At 31.3% G+C, this 21,137-nt stretch overlaps 1 protein-coding gene across 9 annotated transcripts in view; it reads right to left on the minus strand.

Annotated features, from left to right (window-relative positions):
• LOC124540273 (ras GTPase-activating protein raskol) overlaps positions 1–21,137 on the minus strand; it is a 133,919-nt gene that overhangs the window by 49,321 nt on the left and 63,461 nt on the right. For 3 of the 9 annotated variants that reach the window (XM_047117851.1, XM_047117842.1, XM_047117856.1), the window contains exon 2: positions 8,755–8,994. The exons of the other annotated variants lie outside the window; for them this stretch is intronic. In XM_047117851.1, the coding sequence (XP_046973807.1) occupies positions 8,755–8,929 (175 nt within the window). In that variant the 5' untranslated portion in view covers positions 8,930–8,994. The remainder of the gene's footprint in view (positions 1–8,754; positions 8,995–21,137) is intronic. 9 annotated transcript variants of the gene reach the window in all.

The following is a 21,137-nucleotide window of genomic DNA, read 5'->3' on the forward strand; positions in this document are numbered from 1 at the left end:
CATGGATCGTTGCTTCGTTCAAATCTCAAGACGGAATGTATCCAGCAATAGACACTTCATTTACAGGCTGATATAAATGTTTTTAACTACTAGTTAAGCTTGATATATAATTAAATATTATAGTTATAATTAGGTATTTTACATTTGAACAAAGACTTTGTTAATTTGCTCTACTGCCGATTACCAGACACACATAACTGTTTCTTCTACCATCTAATAGCAGTTCGTGTATTGCTCTCGATATTTTCCTTCATCGTCGCTTAGCAAACGCACAATGACTTCGATATTTATGGGTCTTAAATATATTAAAAAATTAATTAAAATATAAAGTGTCTAGTTTAGACTAATATATTTTTAGCACAAAACAAACGTATGTGTGTGCCGTGTAGAATCTCAATTATTCAACCAAATTGAAAAGACTTAAAATTTTTCGCTTATAAAATAAAAAAGAGCCTTGTAATTTAAAATCTGGTACGGTTCTGTATTCTCGCTTGACTAAATATTTAAATTTGCGTGACTAAATTTAAATTCAAGAGACGTAGTGAATCCGAGTAACTTATAATTTTCGAAAAAGTGTATGACGTATAAATATAAATTTGACAAGGTGCTACTTTTAAGCGTGTCGGCGTAGAAATATATGTTAAAATAAAATGTTTTATTACCATGAGTGCAATTATTGAGCAATGGAGATAGCGAGCTCACGATAATAAAAGTAAGGCAGCTGTCACGTAAACATTCATTTACTATGCGATTGTAAAACAAAAACATTTAATATTTAGTATTGATAGATAAAAACCGACTAACGGTCGAATATTCTTATCCAAGTCTACTCATAATACATTATACGCATATTGTATAATCGACAAACATTCCCGGTAAAAACAAATTCTTTAGATTACCTCACATATACTTAAATAAACTAATTATGACATAAACTAAGGAAAAAATAACATTCGAGTATAGAACACATTTCAAAGGATTGCCTCATTATGCCCGTAAACAAACCTATATAAAAATAGACCAACGACTAGCGTATTGATGTTAACAGCGAAGATTGAATGCCAAGAAGATGTAGAAAGACTGTTTAAACCTCGGCGAGATTTATCGCAGCAACCACCGGAAGAACGAAATAAACAGAACACAGAGCTATTATTAACATAGTAAAATTTAACACTGTGTCGCTTGATGGAAAACGAAATAGATAATCATAACGGCGATGTTGTATATACGAGCGTCGATGTCGCACGTGGGCACGGCGAAGATAAAATACGGATACGTGATATATGACACTCCTAACATAAACATGCAAGTAGATTCTTAGCAAAGATATAAGCTAAACTTGCTTTGAAGTACAGAGAGTGACGCGGAGTCGGAAATATAACCCGAGTTAAAATAATAAATAATAATACAACTGTGATATGAAGTAAAACAAAATATTTATGAAATTTCTTCTAATCTATCTCTATCTCACTAACTGTGTATTCATTTTCTATAAATATTATGTAATGTTCATGCTGATCAGTGATAGTTTATCTAACATTTAATTTAATTAGCATCTATGATCTTTACGTAACTATAAACGAAGCGATATTTTGAAAACAAATCATAAATACGTATATCTGCATTGACGTAAATGCTCGTGTAAATTAAATATATCTTTTGGCACAAATATTTTAGTGCATTGAAAAATTACTTTTTTAAATAAAAGTTCAGAACGAGAAACGTTCGTTTTGTGTATCAGAACAAACATACAATACATTTTTCTGTTCTACATAAATTCAATTTAATAATAACGTAGTGACATAAATTGGAAAACATTATTATTACTTTACGTTTATTCACTTAAATCAAAGAAAAAATAGTTATTTTAGGTTAATGAACCTAGACGAAGAAATTAGTTAAAAGAAGCTTAAAATAATAAGTAAAAATAATAAGGATGACTTCCTAATTGATTGTACAACACAGAAATCGTGACGTATCGACCGATGAGAAAAAAAAATCTCGAAACGAAGGCGTCGAATTCAAAATAACTTCATAAACAAACAATGTTCACGCGTTCTGAATGGATTTTAATAGGGTTGTCTACTTTATAAAAATCTTCAAAACTACGTTTATTCTTAAAACAATATTTATAATTTATACAAATATATGAGCAAAAAAAATAGAGGAAATAAAGAAACTATCACAGCGTTTTGTTGTTTGACACGGCTTTATTTTACTTAACATATGAGTTAAACCTTCTCTTTTTATCTTTGGAAACTTTAACGCGTACACAGAATTTACAATGAAACAAGCTACTAAATCAAACATGTATAGGTTATGTTTTAAATTACATTATGTACAATGGATGGATTGTCTGAAAGATAATATGGCTGATAAGATTGTTAGTTGTGAGATGACGTCAGGCAGAGTAGTATGGAAGAAGAAGACATGCTACGCTGTCTCCAAATAACATTGGGATAAGGACAGTAGGATGAGGTTGAGATCATTTTAAAAGACACTAATATTTATATACGAGTTAAAAGACAATTATAATACGAGACAGCCCTACGTTAAACGGATGCACCGAAGTCCGCAGTCCGTAACGGTTCACGATCCAGCATCAACATTAACACCAGCATCCGGTGACCACTGTGCGACGGTCAACTATTGTGGTGCATTCGCCAGAGATTATTCAACCAGCTAATTGCAACATTTCCAGCTAATAGCATAATTCTGGAGCAGTGAAAAAATTCCGATCTTAATAAATGTTAACATAAATTCAACGAAACACGTGGGCAGGATTTTATCTAAATGACCTCGTGAGATTCGGATTTTGTGAATGAATTAATAGAAAACTTTTTCATATAAGAATATCTTATAAAATATAAAAAAACCATTCTTGTTTCTATATTCACTGTTGATTATTAATGAATGGTATAGGTACAGTCGTTAATGATATTAAACGCGCAAAGATTTCAGTTATCAATGTGTATCGTTGTGTTTTGGTTTGAAGTGTATGAGTTGTATGTGAGGATCCAAAAGTTGCTTAATATTTCTTAAGATGCTAATATATAAGTGAAGTGGTGACTGATTATTATGAGGTAATCCATTTGCCAATACCCCAACCATTTTGAAATAAAAATAGGTGCCACACCACTGTCGTGGCAAGTGAGCGACACGTGATATTTAATTACAAGAAATCGCGACGTGAAAATGGCATTATATTCAATGTTGCATATTTTTGTTTGTTTGTAAATACGTACGTATTATTGCTAATTTCATGTGTATACGTCACTGTATAGTCAGTAACAAAATCAGAATGACACTTTGTCCCGTACAATGGGCGCAGACGGTTCAGTTTAAAACATCGTAAGTACTTAATTATTTTCACTTTTTTATCTTTTCTCAGCCGTCCTCAATGAGTAATAAAGCGAAAATGTAATAGATATGTATCGTGCTATTAGACATTCGTGTATTTAATTGTTTTATTCTAATTTGATGGTGCAAAATAAGCACTTAGAACTTACTTTACATATTAAAGTACAAAATTACCATAAATGATAGTTTAAGTTGCTTTCGCGAGCGTAAAATTGAAATGAAACTCGGCCTTTTCTAGTTGTACTTACCTCGTTTCTAATTAACTCAAATAAAACGCCAATTGACTTACCTGTAACAAAAAAGAAAACAAAATTAATTAAAATAATTAGATATAGAAACAAGTTTATAGAAACTCAACGTCCTATATATACAGCATTGCGTCTTGTAATAAATACTTAAACTAAAGCCATTCCCATACAAATGATTACAATGGCTACGTATAAACCACCTCGTGGAGATGGATGAAAGGCGTATTTTTAAAATGGAGGAATACGACGGCTCGTCTGTCTCACCAGAAGTAATCCGGCCTCCACAGCGAGTCAGTGACTCATTCACTAACGAGCACTCCGCTGAATCATTGTTTTCATCGGTATAATGGAAAGGTCTATATTAGCAACGAGGCGTAGGCTGAATAAAGATGGCTACGAGACAAGGCGAGCGAATGTTAATCGCAAATTAACCTCCTATACTTAATATTCTCTTGCACGATCGGAGAAAAACTAGCGAGCACTTCCAGCTTTTAAAATGACTTCTCAGAGCTTTGCCGATAAAAACGTCGAAGAATTTTGTAATGGTCGCTTTCCGAACGCACGAGTAACTAGTTTTTTGTAAAAACTTGCACGCGTTCTCTCTTCGACGTCGACATCCTTACCGGGTTCCAGTTTGTGTCTTTATACATGATGAATATGATATCAAATGAAACAATCACATGAATTAAAACACAGGCTACTCAAGATTCAAACACTCTATCTTAGACAGGTTACGCGGAGGTCAAGCACTAAGCAATTTTATTCTAGGCACGTTCCTCTGTCTCTATGACTATGTATAAGATGGAAATAAGTACTTTAAGGACGTTGTTAGGAAATACGATAATTCAGATGTCTTCATTCAATTCTTGTATAAAAACGAGACGTTTAGAATGTATATTGTTCGATTCCGCTTAGTAGTTCCATAAATTTAAATATACAGTAATACGAAACTATATTGAATTGGCAACATTTAAAATCTGGGAAACATTGTATTATTATATAGCTTTCTACGTGACGTCATTGCATTTATAATCTAATAGAATGAAGTAGCTACGAAATTCAAAGTTTATAAATTTTACAGATATCGAAATGATTCATACAGATTGAATAACTAATGGAATATTCATTCATGAATCTAAAATTTAGTATTGATAATTTCACAAAGTGTTACCATCTCAAATATACGTACTGAGCAATTATATAATGTATTTAACCCGTCAAGGCCAGATGTAATAAAGTTCTTAGAAGCGGATGCAATGAATTGGATGAATTGATATTAAGGCCAGGATTTGCTTATTGTCAATGTCGCGTAACGAAGTTTTTATATCCAGAACTTTCTTTTAAATATGGAAATCAATGGTGTAATGCCTAAAATTAAAAAAGTGTAATAATAACATCATATGTATAGTGTATAGACAAATATGTAATGTGTATTTTTATTGTTTTGGCGGACGTGCCACATGTTGTGACAGAATCCGAGCTTATTGTTATTAAAATAGGGTTGCTAGATCATAGAACATTTGTTTAAAATGTCGATATATGATTTATATAGATATTCATATATAAAAAATAGACCTGTACTCACATGTAAATCGATCACATCAATCATATAGTCACAAAATGCGAGTTTAAGGTCCACAGATAAAATAATCCTTATGTCGTCAGAAACTTTCCGTTCGACGTTCCCAAAGAACTTTTACCTAACCTGTAAACTAAAAAATAAAAAAAAACGCAATTGCAACTCAGTGTACATCACAAAAATCGAACATTTTCGTCCTTCGTTCTATTTTTAAAAGTTACACACGGATTTGAGCAAGTTTACTCTAATTACGCCTAGAAACATTTTAATTAAAAAGTATTTAAAGTGTCATTGCGTTTAAGATGCCTTCGATAACCCTATAAAAAGTAGGCCAAACCTCTAAAGCATCTAGCGTCGCGGTAACGACATTTGTTCCGCGTGTACACAAACCGACACACTGTTTACATCATAGCATATACGATTTATTCGAAATTCGAATGCCTTGTATCGTATCTACCATCAATAAGCGATAAACACACGTATTGGTGGAAGAGTGGTATTTTTTTTTAATTGACAATATTTATTTTTTATGTAATTTAATACAAATTTCTTGCTTAAATTTTATTTCTTTTAATAGTAAAGTTATTTTATTCAACTCATTTAGTTTATTCCAATTTTCATTATTATGTTATATGTATTTTCAAACTCAATTTTATCACACTTAAGAAGTTGTCATAATTGTTTTAAAAGGGAAACCTTGTAAAAGCCGTAACTGCTTTGTTGATTCGTTTAAATTTTCTTAATGAGATCTTTAACTGCTAACAATGCATTCAATATTATAATGATTTAGGAAGATTTTTCATAATGTTTACTATTGTGTACGTTGAGAACGGAAATATTTCGTAGAGTTGAGTAAATTTGTTGTAATTAGCGGATTTACGTAAAGTCATGGAAACTGTGTCGTGAGAGGTGTATTGTGTATATCAACAATGTTTCCATAGATAATATAACATCTTTTTATAAGTTTTAGAAAAAAACTAGTCATACTTCATAATGAGAGAAATAATTAGAGTTTTCTTTTTTTAATCTTATACTTTTTTCCAACATTATTATAATATAAGCACACAATGTTTTTAGCAAAATTATGAATTTAACGAATTATACGATATATTGTATACAACAATAACAATATCATTAATTATTTCAACACCAAAAAGAAAAATAAACATATAACACCATGTTTGTGACTGTATCAAGAAGTCCATATATGGACTAGGTCTTCGATACTAAAATGCGGCATATTTTTTAAGCGTTGCCACATTCAAATTTCGTGTAGTAAAAGAAACACCTTAAAATGTATTCATAGGCATATTATACCCAATTTTAGACTATATAATTATAGATGATAAAAAAGCGTGGAAATAGAATTTGTATTTTTTTTCATAGAGGATATATTAAATTAATTGTATTTAATTATGATATTTATGTAACTGTATTATGTATTTATGAATTGTACGAAAAAAGTAAACTAAGGAGTCTCCTGCCAGTGACTTTTAATGGAATTCAATTTATCTCATAGAATGATGATTCAAAAGATGATGACATACAAACATATCATTTTGATTAGAGCATAAAGTCGATTTTATTTTTGTGGTTGACAGTTCTACGAGTTCTAGATTTCTTTATGGTCGTGTCATTGTTTCGCTGTTACACAAAAAGGGACACTGTTGCGGGATTGCCAGCCGTTGTCCTTTCACGCTTTTTGCTTTAGACAAAGACAATTGTATTCGTATAAGTTTTCAAGGCTTATACAGCGGCTATTTGAAACGAACGTCATAATTTGTAGCAGATACTCCAGATAGGCTTATTTAAAACTTGTTTAGGGTATTCTGATTACTTCTAAAGGATTACCGGTACAAGTATATGACGCAGAATCGTATAAGGCTGTAACCATATACATGTAGTTATTTTTAATATAATGTTTATTTATTAAAGTAAATAGCCTCCAACCACCTTTGGTCTCGCAGTATTAAAAAGTACTTAAAATTGTTTGGATAATTTGAAATACTGACCAAAAAGGCATTTTCATGAATATAAGCATGAAATCAACTGACGAAAATGCGGCCACATCTCAGCTCAGAGAAAATGATTGAAAATCTATTACGAAAATGTTTAAATTAAAATATGCCGCCTAGTTTGTAATACGATACCCAACAAAATGTTTTACATTTTCAATATTTGAAGTATTTTAACAATGTTGTATGCAATTTTTTTATTACTCTCAATAGTCTCCCACGAAGCTGCTACGTTTCCAACTGTACGGCTGTGAAACGAAAAGGCCTTGTGCTGGCCGTGGGCTATTGTACTAAGTATTAGATAACCAGATATTAATAAGACAAGGTAAATGATTATTTTAGTCGCTGGTAAAATGTACTTTTAAAACACTCGGTACTCGCTGTCATAGGCAACCAAGTTTAACATACATTTTTGGAGGAGTAAGTAGCAACTGGTAAGGTACATTAAGTAACAATATGGAGATCCATCTAGAGGAAGGTCCATTTCAATTTCTGTTATTTCTAAATTAATATTATTATTTGTGTGAAACCGAAATGGAATTAACATTATACATTGAAAGCCAAAAGAGTATAATTTAATGTAACGATTATTAATAAATTATCTTATACTTCATGGAAAGTTTTGTACTTTCCCATCTATCGGAACATTTAAATACAAAACTTTAAAATATTCTGAATGTTGTGCAAAATTCAGTACAGTCATCATTTAAATTTCGAATTTACATAATATAATAAAAAAGATGCTTCAACCTAAAAAGGCAAGAGTTCTGAGGATACAGCCAAATATTTTCTTACGAAAGATATTGCAATCGTCAAATATTGTAAAAATTTCGTTTTTAGTTGTTATCAGTTCAACACTTTTGGTGTGATTGAGTAACAAACAACCGAATATACAAACTATCGCATTTATAACATTAATAATAAAATAAACTAAGACTTAAAAGATAGTGTTTTTTACGACAAAAATAATGAGTGATGATGATGATGTTGCATCTCTATAGTGATGTTCTAATAGGTTTATTACAGTGTTCGTTTCAGACACAAATGAAATTATTAATTCCGTGTGCTCGCTATGATTACGAATATTTGGCAAATATCTATTGGTCATCCTTTCAAATATAGAGTCGTGGCTCACGAACTCGGACTCAACAAATGTCACGCAGATTGACCTTTACCATGGAACAGCTTTTATCGTGTTCAACACCATAAACACAATAGAGTGAATCATATTTTTCTCGATTTAAAATTGTAATGCGCAATATTATTTAGGTTTTGCTAATGACAGCATTCAACGTGCAATATTTAATTGATTCGCCCCTGAATGTAAATCAGTTAAATGAACTTTTAATAACAAACTATAATCAGACTCACAAACGTTTTTGAATCGTAATTTTAAAAGTCTCCCTACAAATGTTTTTTAACCATTATTGCAAAACAATTTTCTAAGATGTATCCTAAGAGAAAACATGGATTAGTAAAAATATTCTACCCAATATAGCTTTTAATTTATCGTGACTTGCGCCATCTATTGATGAGTAGTAAAAATACTTACAGGCTCGTAATGCGTCGAGAGATGGCGGTAATGTTGCAGCGTTACCTCCCTGCATCGCCGCTAGAGCGGCGTACGATTCCAAATCGCAAGGAGGTACATCACTATATTTTCTTTTCTTGTTAATAATTGCTTTCCACATTTTGAACTTATTTTTTTTCGGCCTTTGTAAACTCATTTACATGTTTTTTCCCAAACACTTACAATTAATAACACAGAACAAACTCTTGATGTTTTATTTATCTAAGAAAAAATATTTATTCATTATTCATAGAATTTAGATTAATATTGTTCTGTTGCATGCGGGGACAGTTGCGACTGAGTGCGTTACCGACAATTGACGAGTAAATCACTGGGCATTAGAGCAACAAGACGTAACGACCTTAAATGAATATAAGGGGCAGTGCCCTTTTCGACATTTGCACACATTTCCTCATCTGTCATTGTATAAATGTGTGAAGAAGTATCTACATCTAATTACACAACGCAGATCTCTTTAAAAATTAAGATCATAGCATTACAGGTTAATTGTATTTATGTGAAGCTTAGAGTTATTCGTTCATAGTTTTATGTACACTTCAATCAAAACTACGATAAAAAGTAACCGTGAAATCTCAACAAAAACCGTTTAGCTGTAAATCTAAAATCAATATTCCTTGTCACAATGCTCCATTTTTATTAAACAAAACGGACCCAGCTCCTTGTGGGGCTGTGAAATTGGAGTCCACCGAACGGTTCGTGATACTTTCAAAAATAAAGTACACGTGCTTTAAGTGTTTTCAATTACAAGGCATTGCTAATACGATACAAACATTTAACATACTTTGATATACCTACATAAGTATTAGTGCGATTAATATAATACTATCGCAACATATTATATAATAATATGAATCTTAATAATTAATCTACTTATTAATTATTAAGATATAAGAAGAAAGAGAGTAATCACAATTTTAACGTCAACTAATATTACCAAGAAATCAATTAATAATAAAATAAAAAGTTGAAACATAAGCAGTTGATTGAATCGCTCTACTAGAGTCTTAGTTTATATTTTCAACAGTAATAATATGTGCAAACTATCAGCTCAATTGGCTCGGTGAAATGTATTTAAATTCAAATGCAAGATTTTCCACTGCCAAATTTGACCCACACTCTGAAATGTGAAGTTTAATAAAAAATACTAATACAATTTGCTTTACAATTTCTATACAAATGCGACTATTATTCAAATTCAAATTATTTTTTCTCTAAATTTCACATTGCAAATGGGAACATGATAAAATTAGAATTATTGTCTGTCCATCACAGAGTATGCCTCTAGGAGTGGCTGTGTTCCGTAAATAATATTTCACATTGTTAATTATATTTTATGCTTAAGCAATAAGTGTGATTTTCTGCTGACCTCTGATTGTTGTCTAAACAATGATGGGAACGTAAGCTCGTGAATTTCGAATGCACACTTTTCAAACCGCGTTACACACGGGATGCAGATTTTAATATAACTAACAGGAAAAACTAGCGGATAAAAGTTAATTAAAATTTAAATTCAAGGTATTTTTTGTAGCAATCTTTCTATTTTCTCTTCGTTATATCAGACGTCAAATCATAAGAGAATTATACAACAACTACAACATATACCGTATAAGATTTCAAGTATAGTCTCGTACTGAGCAGATAAAAATTATAAGTAACTACATACGTGTATTAAGATCATGAGGAATGGTAGCAAGAATGTTACCAATAAATTCCCTTTGAATTGCAATTCGTACTCTTAGTACGAAAAGATAATGTGTCTTATTAACAGCGGTATGACGGAATGGTATCTAAAAACAAACTACATACAATACGGAGTGACAAATATTGATGTATTGTTTTCTGCTAATGTTTATAAATAGGACCTAATATATTAATTGGTTAATATGCCTAACTAACATTGAAAGCGAATATATGATTATCCTTCACGGATAATCATTACTGTTTGATAGTTGTTAATTAAAGATATAAAATTGATTTTTCAATACGAATATCTTTTATATCTAAATATAGCTCATAATTTGAACATAATTTGAGCTTTGCACTACATGTTAGACATTATAAATCGAACAGATGTCGTCATTAAAGCAAAATAAAAAATATAAGCGTGTGTAATCCACAACAGTAAACATAACCAACAATGTTCATATTTTCCTTAATTCAATTCTAGTTAATATATTGAAATGAGAATATTTTTCCAATGCTTGATTTAACATTGAAATAAACTTAAGATAATAGTCAAAACAAGCAATTAGTAGGTATAAGTTGCATTTTACGTATAATTAATAATTATATTTGCTCTTTACTAATTGGTTCCAACTGTATAGTCGCATGTATTGACTTATTATTGGAAGGTTTGTGTTGTATGCTTTATTTATGCGTTTCTAACACATGCTGGGATATTTAATGTCAATACTATAAATTAAATCTGTATTTAATTATATAAGTTGAAGAGTATATCATATGTTTGTTTGATTTTCAATTATATTTGATCACTTTAGACGATTATCGATCGATCAGGGATATCATAGATTTTAGAGATCTCAATATGGATAATGTTTTAACGGTTTCAGGTACATTACGTTACGAATACGAAATTGTTTCTGATCATACAATTGTTTCCTATAGTTTCAGTTACGAATATTAGATTATTTAGTATTTGTTAAAGAATAAATAACAGGGTAACAATTTGTCTCATTAGATATAACCTCAAAAAAATCCTATAGCCTTCAAAAAACACTATGCAAAAATAAAATTATAATAAACAATTTTTTATTGGAATCGGTTACGGTTTCAGATAGATTTTTATTTCGGATATCCGGTAGTTTCTGTTACGTTTACGGAGTTCATTAATATACTGATATAGATTATAAGATCTATAAAGCATTACAACAACATCGATTCGCTGTTGTTACTGGGATTGAACTTGGTCTACTTTTGTGCCTGTAAGTTCACTGGCTTTAAACAGGAACACGGAAGGAAACAATACTGATGTTTGTGACTGGCAATCTCAAATCTTGAAACCACTACGAGCATTTGGTAATGTGACAAAAGATGATACAGGAATGTAATACCTTATTTAACATCTAAAACCGTTTTACGTCTAAGTATATTTTAACGGTTTTTGTAATGCGTTTATAAGTGGAACGATTTTTACATTATACGAATTTCACTTTGAAAGTGTGCCAGATATAGCAGGGCATTAATCGCGAATGCATCAAGTGATCATGTTTTCAGCTCTAGGGATACGAGTTACTTCTATCGACATGTCCCTATTGTTTATTGAAACGTACGCTAAGTTTGGCGAGCACGCGTCACTGGTGAATACAATAGCATAAATTATACGCTGATTCAACGGTAACTTATATACAGTCATTGCTTAGATGTCCGGCACATGACCCCAGGATATTACTAAGTCCATATTTCGTACCCATTATAAAGCCAAGAAGTTTTTATTTAAAGCCCGATTTCGGGGAACTACAGAGCATTTTAGTTTTGCGTAGTCTATATATAGTTTAATCAATTTTGTCTATTGTTTTGCATTCATTAGAAACATAATTACGTAAATGCTTTTATTTTACTGTACATAATATAATTAGCTATAAATTAAAGATACATATAATCTTTCTCACAATTTGGATGAATTATGATTGAAGGAGTTATAATCGATGGCGTTTTCAAAATAAATAAATAAATAAATTAAAATTACTATATATTAAAAATGCAAAATGTTATCGCGAATAACCGAAATAAGTTTAGTCGTAGGCCTAACGTCTTTACGCGGTTTCTAAGGCAAGGGAATTTAAATGCAAAACACTTCCTGGATTCGGGCTGTTACTGAGAATTTCTTGATTGAAAATTGCAATAACTTTTCATTGGTCCGAACCGAGATTTGAAACCAACAACTCAGGATCTACGTGCTTACCATGGCTGCAAAGCTAACAAGGCTAATAAAATGATCCACGTACAAAGTTCCAGTGTCTCATAATTAGTCTTAGCTAAATTTAGTCTCGGCTTGCTTCAAGTAATACAAGCTGAGCACTTCATGTATTTACCTTACGTTAGCTGTACATTACTCATCTCGCCCTCGCACGTGGATGTAATCTTAGCATTCAATCCCACGCGTAAGACGTTCAATCAATAACTTGTAATACGAGATCATTATTAAAATATTATATGTTAACAAAAGATCCGAGTCGTTATGAAAAAGCAAGCAAACATTATGTCAACAAATTAAATATTACAGTTGTCGTTACATTATGTGTAAGTAGCTCTGTATGGCTGTTTCTCTTTCAGGACCAAACCACTGAACCGAATTTGATGAGATTTTTGAACTGGAAAATGCTACTTTTTATGCCCAGCAACTGACGACGTTCGAAAACACGAGCGAAGTCATGCGCGATATTAAGTATTTATTTTGTAATTATTTAAAATTTATGTTCATAACAATAAATAAATAAACAGAAAACGATTTTTATGCACTAAGTTATATGTAATCTGTATTACAATCACTGACAGTAAACAATACCTGTTATAAGAAATTAGTGTTTGATTTTCATCATTCTCTATTTCGTATTGATATAAATTAACTAGCAAAGCGGTAAAATGAAAACTTCACAAATACCCTTATCAAAGTTATTTATTTACGTGCAGCAAAGAGCGAACGTCACTCTGTGAAACGTGCATTATAAATAACCTACACGTTTTCCAAACATCTGAAATCATTTTCTATAAAACGATGGCAGTAATTAAACATGATTAACCTTGCATTGCTCATCAGTATAAAATACATGTCTGAAGGTGGCGACGGGTGGCAACATGCCAACTCCATTGTTTACACCGTCACCAAATATCGCATGACAGGGATGTGATCACATTCGTCTCGAATTTAATTGACAAGTACTGTTATGAGCTGGAGAACACTCGATTTATTATTTAAACCGGGCCTAGGAACTAAGAAGACGTAATGATAAAGTTCGAAGTAATTTCCAACAAAATTTCAATATCAACTTTATAAATCCTGGTGTTTTGAACTGTTATAACGTCTTACAGGTGGCAACCCTACGTTTAATCCATATAAACTATTAATAGGGCTGCGCAACAGTACATTGTGAAAAGTAACCAAACACCGGAATAATATTGACGTAATCACTAACATTATTTTCTCAATTTACGCAGACTGAGACAAACTAGAGGAAAATCGCGTCTTCGCCGCGTGATTCATTTAGGAAACGAAATCTTACGATGTCGACAGGTCAACACCAATGTCATACATATAGCAGTTATCCTTGATCACTATTTAAATTCTCGAAGCAGTGGTGTCATGAGAAGATAAGAAGGGAATTCTCATAAAAACACCCATTATATAAGTGCTCGACGGACACACCCTGAGTTGAGTAGAAAATTTTAACGGTAGATACAAGATGATATGTACACTACCTTAAATAATGACGTGATTGGAGAATACTGTTCATTCAACGTATTCTTAAACAAATTAAGTGAGACCTTGATATTTATTAATGATGTAATATTATTAAATTAAAATACTTTTAAGAATGACTCATCATAAAACTCAACAGACACACCTTTTTGAATACCCAAGAGTAGGTATTGCATATTTTTAAATAAATAAATATTCCTTATTTGATACTTACTTGATATTCCTTATTTCCTTATTGAAAACATTTCAAACAGTTTAAAAGTGCAAAAGAAAAGATTTTTTCTGTCAAGTACTACTCTTACAGTGCCTATCTAGGCGGTGGGATCCACTCACCATCAAGTGGCTCACTTGTCAGTCAGTCTGCCTACTAATTTCAATAAAATAAAAAACTAAATTAAACAACCTCGCCGTTATTATGAATTGTATCCTATCATAAGCGACATAGTATGTACCGGTTTTGGTTTTTTATTTTTCTAATAATACGTATCTTACCTTATAACCATAACCAGTCATAATATGGAGGCTCTCGTCAATGAATTACTATTATTTTATATGTATATAGCCGTTAATACAAACAATGCTACATTTTATTTACCAGTTACAATGCGATAAAAAAGCAGTTTCATAATTATAATCGAATACGTTAATAACAGTTCTTAATCCGTTGGTTAATCAAATAAAAGATCGCTATGAGTGTATAGTGTTGCCATATATTATTTTACAGGTCACTCCTTGGACGCATCTAATTATATTAGCAAAAAAAAAACTTAAACGTCGTACTTCCTGGCAGTTACTCAATTGTATGAAATTATACTTATTTAAGAAAAACTCGAAATGCTACATTTCCGTACATACATATATTATTCACTGTCCGAATGTTTTGACTTCTATCGATTAGTGGGAGAAAGGACGAAGGTACCTATAATGGAGATTTAAATACCTACTCACCTTATCAATGTTTATAAAGATAGTAGAAAGATCTTCAATTAACGCGGTATCATAATAGACTTTATCAATGACGACGGCTGCTATTATCAGAACTCATAAGTCAGAGGTTTGTCTAATAATAATTCAATATTTAATAGATATTTAATTGCAATACGTAATTTTCTCAAATTTAATATTATTCCTCTATCTATTAGTGTATACTATATTTCCAACATTGCTTTCGACTACATGTGAATCGGGGGATGGGGGTTGTTAGGTCAACCATGAGTATGCATAACTTCATTCATATAGTTATCAGTTGAGTAAATATGACGTGTAAGAATTACAAACAAACAAGGTTACTTTCGCATTCATATAATTAATATTAAATTAGTTTTTGGCTTTCGTCGTATTTCATACCAATATTATATAAAAAATCAAATATTCAGAGATTAATCAAAACGCCATTACAGACGCGTTCATGGAAATTTTGTATCTATTAATATTTAAGTATACATATATTAATATATTTAAACATAACAAATAATGATAGTGCGAAGAAAAATCTTGCCTGAATTACCCAAGTGACACCTTTGGCTCACGCATCTCTTCAAAGCATTTTTTTTTTAAATTATAAATTTACTTTGTTGTTAGCAATGATGTTGTAGTAAACAGATATGTTATTAACGCGCAAAAAGTGAAGACTAGAAAACGTCCTAATTGGGACGTTTGCCTTTAGTTGTTTTACGTAGTGATATGTTATAATACATCATAATTACGTAGTAATACGTTTTGCGTAATTAAAATATCTAGTTATCCCTATTACTTATTGTTTTTATCAAGCTTTCCTTTTTACTTTTAACAAAATGTAAAAATAAACTAAAATATACGGTCCCCGGCGCGGCACACTTTTTTCTATTAATTTATAATTGATATAACATATCTGTTTATTAGAATATCATTGGTTGTTAGAATATTTTAAATGCGTTAAGTATTCAACTCAAGGAAGGAATATAGTTGAAGCAAAACGCCAGTGAACACAATCCACTTCAAAACGAAGATGTAAATTAAGGAGGAGAAAGATCCTTCAGAAACTGTCAAATGATCCTTGAAGTTAGCTGCGGAAGCGAACATGTGCACGTTCCCGACGACGAGATATTATACTCGATACACTCGATTTTATTCCAGAAAATGTAATCAAATCTTTCGTTGAATTAAGGTTATTCGATTTCCATTACAAACATATATGATTTTTTATTAATATTTTTGAAGTATCTTTTGAAGATTTGTTAATGTTTGTATGGTTTATTCATGTACATAAAGATGTACTTAAAAAAATCATTCACATTATTGCAACAATTTAACTGAAAAAACAAAATTTATACGTTCCATTTTTGAAATCGATTTTTTAGGATCGACAAAAAAATAGAGATTGATTCGATATATTTTTCAATCCCTTTCAACCAACACAAACATTAATCAACGTTGGTTCAAGATTCACTTGTTCAAACAGTAACACCTTTTAAGGAAGCTTGTATTTTTAATAATATTGCTATCTATATGTATAATCGATTCGTCCGTCGCGACCTTGGCATCATTATCTCACTATACTGCTGAGTTTTATTATTATAATTAACATAACAATGTAAGTGCCGACGCGACTACATTTATACTGTAAGAAATAGATCGCTTAGAAAAAAAAGCAAAAATATTTCATGAACATATTCCAAGTTGTTTTTATTCATATTTTGATAGAGTACATGTCTTTAATATATTAGTAGCACACTTCTTTGTGTTGTATGACACTAGTCGGTGTAAGTTTATGAGAAAAAAAGCCCTGGAACCCCACCGTCGTTCTGCCATCAGACAACACTGTTATCGCGTTCAGGTAATAAGGTGGGTGAGCTGACACAATAATAGGCTCAAGGGAAATTACAACTTACGTTACGGTTGGCAGCGCATTGGCAACGCAGTGCAAACTTATACAATGCAAAACCCATCGTAAAGTGAATATTCACTACCTCATTTTCGTCCGTCTCCAACTTTATAGAAAAAATTAAAGAAATTTTGCTCATGGTTATAACGTAGGTTGATTATAAGCTATGCAGCATGATGCTACAACCGAAAGCACCTATATTAAGTGCTTATGTGGTGCATGTTTTTGATTCGATCAAAAATATGGATGAATTGAGGAACATAGCTGATGCAATAATAATTTTAAAAATAGAATTAGTTATTATATGAATTACATCAAATAATTTCTCTTCAGCGATTTATCAAAAATTTTAGAACGTGATTTTTAATTTAAAAGTCAAATAGATACACAAGCATGAACGTACAGAACGGATCGTATAATCTTATATTTATATCCAAGCCAGCGATGCGTTTAATGAATGAAAATTCATATACATCAATATTTATAAAGTGTTACAGATCTTACATATTACCATAAGATATTTGTACGCATTCGGAATTCTATGTTTGACTTTTTTGATAAAATATTTACTAAATATTGTTACAAATTGCATTATAATTTTATGTTGTTTATTTTCACAATACATCTGTATCGAAAGTTCAATAAGTATTAAACGTACACTTGAACTGTTATGTACATTGCATTTATTAGTTTTGTTTATTTTCGAACATGATTTGAGTTACAATATTTATAGTGTCAGTACGATTGCGTTGTAAACATACATCATTTATTTCGTTACTAAATTTCTCGCTCGTTAACTGAAGAAATTAAATAAAACATCATATAAATAGCATGAAATGAAAACAAATGATGAAAGGGATTAAACTTACACTAAAAACAGTACGTGAAAACGTCACAAAAGTAAAACTGCATTCACGTCGCCAGATGACAAATAAACGTCTAACTCTTCGCACGATTCACGAATAAACGTATGACCCTTAACGCCCATCTCACACTGCACTAATGTATTCAGAGCCCCCTTTAACAGGACTTAGTACGGGGGAAGTCTAGCCCCTAGCTTTATGGATAGTACCTAATGAATTCAGGGGATCTGCCGGAGGGTTCAAATGAGCTGAGCTCGCAATTTAGACGCTTTATCCACGCATTCATCATGCCCCTGTTTAATTAGTGCACAGGATCACCTAAACGTTTCACGGGGCCAGCTACATTATGCCGTGGTTAATATTTGCTATAAATTATTTCATATTAATTTTTCATTAAATATAAATAAAGAGCGACAAATACATATTCACGGAACTATCCTACGGCAATTTTAGTTTTATATAAGCCATTAAAGGATAGTCAAACTAATATTAAATAAAAAAAAAACCGTTTGAAAAATACCGGAAACGATTTGTTTTTCCATTTTCGAACGGCTGCCTTGAATGAATACAAGAAGTGTACATACAAAGACTAACTCTATGAATAATTTTAACGAGAAAATTATGCGCTTTCACAATTTGAATAGTTTATGTGCGTCTGTTTTTTAGTTCTTACGCGAATCCCTAAAAATCATAAATACGTAATATCAAAGATCTTTGGAAAGCTGTAGTAAAAAGCCGATCAAAAATTACATTATATGCACGATTAAGGTTTTTTAAAAAAATAATGTTTCTACAGCGGCGTCATATTTATGAGAACATCTATAAAAGTTATATCTACTCAGCGTTCTCTGTGAATAACTATTACTTCGTATTTTACAAGTACAGTTTTCTTAAACTACAATTTTTTTATAATGATGTTTCTTATTTATTTTCATAATTTCTTAGTTTATCAATTACTGTGTTGATAATTACGGGAGTAGAACAAGTGAATCTTATTTCAACTAACTATAAACGTAAATAAAGACAAATTAATTAAATTAGTTTTTATTTTAAATTAAACAGCTATTCCAAATGCTTTTGTTATAAATATATACATTAGAAATATACAAGGAAATAACAAATAAAATCATCGTTCATTGAAATAAAATAGATTACGTCTGAATTCAGGAAAATTGTTTAAATAATGGCTTGCAGCTCGAACCCTCTCGGCGCCATCTTTAATCGTCACACATCTTTTAGTTTGGCAGCCTCCCAAATTGACCCCACATAACGTGCTTTACAAACTCAAGCTTTGTATGCGTTCTATGTACATACGTACACAAGGGTTTTTATATTTCGCGATCCTCCGACAAATCGTGCAACAGCGCAATAAAAAAAGTGTTTTGCATTTTTTAAATATAACAAAACAAAAACTAGTTAGTTATCAGTATGATAAATTCTTCAGAAACGTTTAAAACATTATTGTGTTACAAAATTGTGCTTTGACGCTAAATAGATAGGCAACGTTAAACCAGGAAGAATTAATTAATTAGTGTTGTTTTTGTACTCCGTTTAAACGCGGTTAGCTCCATCATGGCATTGAGATGGCATTCCGTTTCAAGAAAGTTTAATCAGAGACGGACATCGGATGGAAAAGAAAACAGGAAAACTAATCATGCCGAGACGCCAAAGAATGTTATAGAAGGAGCGAAACTATAAAATGGCAACATCGATGGGAACTATTAAATCTTGTGTTGCAGAGAAAGGAAATTGAAAAGAACACTATTTGTACTGCAGGATTCTATTTTCAAATGAGCTTTTTTCGCTTCATCGCAATTTTAATTTATTTTAAATCGGATAATGTGACAAGATATGGCTACTCGATTCCTACAATATCAATTTCATGAGTTTCAATACCAGTCGAGATTGCACTATCAAATGACCCTGTTCAGACATCACAAGGACGTACGATTATCCGTAAATCTATCGTCACACATCACTAAACATGAAACATTTATTGGTTACGCAATGATTGAAAACCGTTCAACAATTTCCATAATATTATCGTACATCTAAGAAGTCAACTTTCGCTCGTTTTAGTTTCACCGATTTTGTAGTTTGACAACTTCTTAGAGTTACAGTGTTTCATCCGATAGTGTTGTAATCAAAGAAAGATGTTTATGTTTATCGTGTAAACGTAGCTCGATAAGAGAAACTCGAAACTCGATAATGAATTTAAAGTTGACTTGGTAAACAACGGTCAAAATTAATTAGTAGCTTCATTACACGATCGAATTTTCTGCCAATGTCATCTACATACTACAGAAAACATAGTTTTTGTTGGATGTGGTACTTAAATAACTGAATATTGAATAACTAGTGTTTTTTTAATATTGGTTGAAATAAAGTCGAAACTTATAAAAATCGGAATCGTTTAATGTAGATATATGTAAATAATAATATAAACAAATTAAAATTTCTACGGAAAACATTTGTCATTTGTTGAGATATTGTAAAAATTGTTATTGAAAATTACGAAATCTAAAATTCACAAAACCTTATTTACGTATATATTTAATGTACAATACACTTGACCCCATGGTTAGTGTACGCTCTCCGCTGTCTCTATCAGGGCCCTCGCGTGACCGCTCTCTGATCGCCATTACAAATGCTTCCAATAAGTGATAACTTGACACCCACATGATGTGCCATCAAAGCGAATTGGCCCATTGCCTCACGTGTTGCAGGAAATAACCAGAACTATACCGCGCTATTCCAATCTATATCGTCTAACGATAGCGGCACGGAATTTTTATGCAATAAGAAAGTAATCTTTATTGCATAACTGATGTATGAAATCAATAATTAACAGAACTGTTTTATCTCAATATCGGAAATCTGCGGCGTTCAACTAACGGATTTGTCCCGTAAGCGATGAATTGTGATTTTTCGCGATAAAAGTAACAGTGCAGATTCGTTTATCAATTAAATGATTCTTGAAATATATAAACATTTATTGCATTCGTTAATTTTAGTTTCAATCTTCATATCAATGCTCATACATTTTTTTACAGTCATTTTAAATATTTATTGAAAAGTTTAAATGTATTTTGGTGACAACATTTAAATTTTTCGAATTGTAGAGTTTAAAATATTTTCGTTATATTTATGAGGCCACAATATTTTGTCATTCAAATTATTA

This window comes from Vanessa cardui, chromosome 2 (assembly GCF_905220365.1).
Source record: "Vanessa cardui chromosome 2, ilVanCard2.1, whole genome shotgun sequence".
Taxonomy (NCBI): domain Eukaryota; kingdom Metazoa; phylum Arthropoda; class Insecta; order Lepidoptera; family Nymphalidae; genus Vanessa; species Vanessa cardui.